Genomic DNA, 6,159 nt, shown 5'->3' on the forward strand with positions numbered 1-6,159 from the left:
AGCAGGGCAGAGAAAAGCAAACAAAAGAACCACAAAAGTTCACCGGAGTATGGCCTCGGGCCTCGCCGACAAAGAGCGCCGCCGTAAGGCCGCGCCTGTTCCTCTCGATCCCGTCGCGCATCGGCAAGCCGAGGCGACAGGGACGAAGAACTACCCTCTCACAGGGGCAAAGTACATGCACCACCACCGAGCCGTTTGACGGCGGCGCGTTCACCATCGAGGTGCTCGCGCACGCCGGCAAAGCGGACAGGGAGGGCGCCGCCGTATCGCGCGCCGTAGCTGACGGCTCTCTCCAATAGAAGGAGGTGGTGGATGGGTGAAAAAGAGAAAGGAAGGGGGAAAGGGAAGGCTCGCACAGCGCGGCTCGTCGCCGTCGCCGGTGGCCGGGGTGGCCCCATCCGCCGCATCGGTTAGGCGGGCTGTGCCTCTCTGCTCTCTCTCACGCTCTCTGTTGCGGGAGACGGGGAGAAACAGAGGAAGGAAAAGGAGGAGGCTCGCATGGCGCAGCGCGGCGCGGTGGCGCTCGTCGCCGGCGCGGCGCGGTTGCCCGCTGCCGGAGTGCGCGAGAAGAGAGCGGGGGCGCGCGAGGCGGAGAGAAAGAATCGAAAGGAGGCTAGGGTTTTGATCGGGTGGCCGGGCTGCTCGTTTTTGTTCTAGCGAGAGGCGCGGTCGACCGTCGGATGAAATCGGACGGCCCAGATCGATAACCTAACCCGCTGCTGGGCCACTGGGCTTAAAAGAAGCCAAGGCCGCCGCCGCGGGCGCAGCCCACGCGCTGGGCTGAGGCCGGCTGCCGCAGCGCGCAGGCCATGGGCCGCGTCGCTCGGGCCACAACCGCGCGGCCCGCAGTAGCAGACTGTAGGCTGCATACACCACAAAAAAAGGGGGGTTTCTCTGCTATTTTGTTACACAGCAGAGTTTTGATGAATTTTGTCCAGCTTTTGGGCAGATCTTATATATAGTTTCTATGCAAAAAAAATTCCAACGAATATTTATTTAGAAAATAGAAAAAATGACAAAAATGTTACTGAAAAGAAAAAGGGAAGTTCGTGAATTTTATAAAGAAAATAACAAAGTTCATGAATTTTTATTTGGTCAAAGAAATGTTTCTGTAAAAAGTAAAAATTTCATGAATTTTTTATTCATATTTTTTCCGCTGCGTAAATAATTAATAGTGCTCTTTTACAAAGAAAATAAAATTTTGATAGAATTAAGTTTTTAATAGCATGTTAAAGTGAATATTAAAATGAATATGATTATGTTATTTTTATGACCAACGTTGTTAATAACACGGTCATGTTTTATTATTGAAATTTAAAGGTGCTCTTTTAAAAGTGAATAGAACTAAAGTAAAAGATTAAATTGTTGATTCTTTAATGCATTTTTTAACCAACCGGTTAAAATTGCTTATTGAGTAAAAAAGTACAGAATTATTTTTGAATAGAATATTATAAAGTTTACGCTGCAAAGTAAAAGTTTTTATCCTCCAATTAAATTGGAATCAACAGGAAAATTTAATTGGAAGAAATGTTTTTAGCAATGTTTTTCCCCTCTGGGTGAAATAAGATGCAGATAGTTTCCACTATGACAAAAGAAAGATATTTGTTTTAAAGTTAAAATATGGTATTGTTATTTTCTGACCAACGTTGATGATAACAGTGCTATAATTTTATGAGCCTTATGTTCAAAGTTAAAATCTCTAATAAATTTTGTATCAAAGTGATCAATTTTCAGAGAACGGATAAAGATCAAGAAATGCTCTTGTTCCCGCTGCAATAAAGTTGTTGATGATGATTAATTCTTAGAAAGTCACATTGTGTATGAGTTATATGCATTATTTTCATTTCCGCCCAACGGTGATATGGAATTAATGTAGAAGGATGATGTTTATTCTAATTCTGCCACAACGATGATTTAGAATATAAAAGAAAGTTTCAAAATTTTAATGTGCATTTCTTTTAACCAGACCAATGTAGGGTTATTTTTATGCCCATTGTTGTTGATTATTGGCTAAGTTTTCTCAGACTAAAAGTTTTTATGCTTTCATTCGTGAAAGCGAATGGCTGGGTACTTGTGACCCGTAAGATGAAAGAAAGGTCATAACGTGAGGGAGTATGTTCTCTCTAAGGAATGACATCAAAAGAAAAGAAATAGATCATTGAGAGTCTTGGTTGATGAATATCTTTCATGTAGTTTCTATGAAGAAGTTTTTTCAGTCAACATGATTTGAGATGAAACAAGGAACATGCTTGTTTAATTTGACCAACGTCAGATCAAGCATGTGTGTCAAAGAGCATTCAGATTTATTCCTAAATTTGATGATTGAATATGCAGTCAAAAAAGCCAATTCTGGCAATTATGTTCCCTTACAGGGAATTACCCGCATGGCGGGAAAAGATGATTATTATAAAACCTGCATGGCGGGAAAAGTCTGGGAAAATACCTGCGTAACGGGGTAAAGCTGGCATAATATTATGTCAAAAATCCCGTATGGCGGGAGAAATTCTGGCAAGAGAAAGATATGATAACTCATGTGCTTTTAATGTATCCCACTCTAAGAGAAAAGAATGGAGTAGCTGAAAGGCACAACCGTACACTTATGGATATGGTGCGCAGCATGCTGAGTTATTCCAACTTGCCATTGGGATTATGGATGGAGGTGCTTAAAACCGCCATTCACATTCTCAATAGAGTACCAAGCAAGTCGGTGCCCAAAACACCGTACGAGCTATGGACAGGAAGGGTGCCCTCCCTAAAACACTTCAGTGTGTGGGGGTGCCCTGTTGAGGCTAAAATGTTTAATCCAAACATTGCGAAGTTAGATCCCAAAACAGTGAGTTGCCACTTTATTGGCTATGCAGACAGATCAAAAGGTTTTCGTTTCTACTGCCCAGACAGATGTACAAAGTTTGTAGAAACAAGACATGTAGTATTCTTAGAGGACGAAATGATGAGGGGGAGCTTGGTAGCTCGAAAAATTGATCTCGAGGAGAAGAGGGTGCATGAACCTAATCCGATGATTCAGGAGCCATTTTCTCACAACCAGTTGCAACTCCACCCATGACAACTATGGGAGTAGAACCGGAACCTGTCCATCTGGAGCCGACTGAACCTGTTGTTGAGCATGAAAGGGAGGTGCAGTAGCAAATTTTTGAAGAAGTATCAGAAGTTGAGGCACAAAATGTGCCAGAAACTGAGGCCCTTAGAAGGTCTACAAGACCAAGAAAGTCAGCTATTTCTACTGATTTTAAAGTTTATAACACAGAAATGGTTCATGTGGAAAAAGATCCCACCTCACATGAAGAAGCCATGAGAAGCCCTCATTCATCGAAGTGGATGAAGGCAATGGAAGACGAGATGAAATCGATGAGTTCCAAAGATGTTTGAGACTTAGAGGAAATTCCTAAAGGAGCCAAAACAGTAGGCTGCAAATGGGTCTACAAAATTAAGTATGACTCTAAAGGGAATGTAGAAAAGTATAAAGCACGACTCGTGGCAAAAGAATTTACACAAAGAAAAGGGATAGATTATAATGAGACATTTTCTCGAGTCTCATGTAAGGATTCCTTTAGAATCATAATGACATTAGTTGCTCATTTTGATTTAGAGTTACATCAAATGGATGTAAAGACGACATTTCTCAACGGGGATTTAAAAGAAAATGTCTACATGAAACAACCCAAAGGTTTTATCATGGAAGGCAAGGAAATTATGGGATGCCGCCTGAAGAAATCCATTTATGGATTAAAGCAAGCCTCTAGACAGTACTATCTAAAGTTTAATGAAACAATTAAAAGTTTTGGATTTAAAGAAAATATTGAGGATAACTGCATTTATGCAAAGTTTAAAAATGGGAAATATATTTTCCTGATCTTGTAGGTGGATGATATCCTGCTTGCTAGCAGTGATGTTAGTCTACTACAAGAAACAAAGAAGTTCTTATCCTCAATTTTTGACATAACAGATCTTGGTGAAGCATCATATGTTTTGGGCATAGAAATTCACCGAGATAGGAACAATGGAGTCTTAGGACTATCGCAGAAAGCATATTTAGAAAAGTTTCTTAAAAAGTATAATATGCATGCGAGTAAAAGCCACACCTGCTCCAATAGTCCAGGGCGATAGTTTTGGGAAATTCCAATGTCCCAAGAACCAGTATGAGATCGATCAAATGAAAGCAGTACCATATGCTTCGGTAGTTGGCAGCTTACAGTATGCACAAGTGTGCACTCGCCCTGACTTAGCTTTTATCACCGGGGTACTCGGTAGATATCAAGAGAATCCAGGCCTAGAGTACTGGAAGATGGTAAAGAAAGCATTGCGTTATGCGCAAGGCACGAAGGACTACATGCTAATATACAGGAGAAGTGATCCCTAAAGATAAAAGGGTATTCAGACGCAGATTTTGCGGGGGACAGAGATGATAGAAAATCCACGTCAGGATACATATTCACCCTCGCTGGGGGAGCTATTTCATGGAAAAGCTCCAAACAGTCAATAGTTGCATCATCCACGATGTATGCAGAATTCATAGCATGCTTCGAAGCCACGGGGCAGGCGATATGGCTAAAGAAATTTGTACCCGGCTTGAAAGTGGTAGATTGTATTCACAAACCACTAAAGATGTACTGTGACAACCAACCCGCAGTATTTTACGCTCACAACAACAAGTCGAGTAATGCTGCCAAAACAATAGAGATATGGTATTATGTTGTGAAAGATAAAATCCAGGATCAAACTATAAGTCTCGAGCATATAAGGACAAAGGATATGCAGGCTTACCACCCAATGTGTTCAAGGAACACTTAGCCGGCATGGGTTTAAAGGAAAGCCTTATGATTTTTGGATAGGCCCAAAAGGAACATAATTTGTTTCTGAACATAACGTATGTTGTAGCTGTATGATTCTATCGGCAATTAAGCTGTGACGATGAAACATGCTCTATGTACCAATATGTGATGAAACAAATAAACTAGAAAGTATAAGATTAAAAGTAAACTTGAGATCAAGGGGGAGAATGTTAGGTTGATCTCTCTCCCGTTCGAACCCAATGGGTCGAACGGGCCCCTGACTCGCGCCCTGATCGGGGGCGCCCAACCAAACCATGGTTTGGTGGGCCCCTGTCGCCAGCGCAATATAAAGAGGTGGGGTGCCGGGGCACGCATCACGAGGTTGACCGTGCACCACAACACCACCAACACACCAATCCAATCTAGGGTTGCGCTAGGCCGACGGGAAGCTCCACCACCGCCGCGATCCACTCCCTGCCTTCACCGGCCACCGTCACCATGGCCAGCACCGGGAGTTCCTCATCTGGACAAGGAGAAGGTAGGTTCACCGTGAATTCCTAACCCTAACCGATCCAGTTACCTATCACTCATTACCATCACATTTCTTCAAATCTCAAAATCAAGTTTATGTTAATTCTCGATCTCCTTAATTTGTATTAAATCTATTCCTCAGCCCCCTTTATCACAGGTTGAAGAAACCGATGCATAATACTTCAATAGGACAGCTGGGAACCAAAAGAAATTAAGAGAGAAGAAGCCTTACAGGTGTAGGGGTGCAAGGGGGTGAGGGACGGCTGGGAGGGGGCATCACGGGTTCAGATTCAATGTGAGGTGGAGTTTTTCTAGGATGGGCGCCGATAGTGTGCCCAGGAACGTGTCGGCAGCGTCCGAGGGTAACGCTAGGCAGCTGCAGGGACGGCTGAAGGCTGCAGTTGCCGACCACCTAATTTGGACGGGGCAAGGAAGTGCAGCAGGTGAAGGAGAAGCCGGAGCAGAGCGGACACAGGGACGCTCAACATCAAAACCAAAAATGTGAAGAAAAGAATCAGAATGCACCAAAGGAAAATCTTGAGAGAGAATACCCGCAGATCAGCGACGAAAAACCCCGCTAGACAGCGCCCGCTGCCCCCCCGCCGGAAACCCTCCTTCCACAGACCATCACCAACATATGCGACCTCTGAGAGAGACCCTGAGAAGTGAATCCACAGCAGCCGACCAAGCAGCCTCGCCCACCACCGTGACACGCCGCCCCAGCCGATCTCCCTCACGGCCGCAACAGAGAACTCTCAGCGGCCCACTATCATGCGCGCCACCCCATCTCACGCCCAGCGCCGCCGGCCCGCCGCCCACCTCACCCAAATCACAAGGG

The 6,159-nt window shown here is 44.3% G+C and overlaps 1 protein-coding gene across 4 annotated transcripts in view; it reads right to left on the reverse strand.

The window, feature by feature from the left end:
- LOC119275624 overlaps window positions 1-5,608 on the reverse strand; it is an 8,135-nt gene extending 2,527 nt beyond the window's left edge. Inside the window, exon 1 of one of the 4 annotated variants that reach the window (XM_037556502.1) lies at window positions 5,554-5,608. In XM_037556502.1, coding sequence (XP_037412399.1) covers window positions 5,554-5,598 — 45 coding nt within the window. In that variant the 5' untranslated portion in view covers window positions 5,599-5,608. Of the gene's footprint in view, window positions 1-43; window positions 600-5,553 lie in introns of those variants that run through there. The other 3 variants (XM_037556500.1, XM_037556501.1, XM_037556503.1) reach the window with 3 other exon arrangements.
- Between the last annotated feature and the right edge of the window lie 551 nt (window positions 5,609-6,159).

The sequence above is a fragment of the Triticum dicoccoides genome, chromosome 3B (genome assembly GCF_002162155.2).
Source record: "Triticum dicoccoides isolate Atlit2015 ecotype Zavitan chromosome 3B, WEW_v2.0, whole genome shotgun sequence".
Classification (NCBI taxonomy): domain Eukaryota; kingdom Viridiplantae; phylum Streptophyta; class Magnoliopsida; order Poales; family Poaceae; genus Triticum; species Triticum dicoccoides.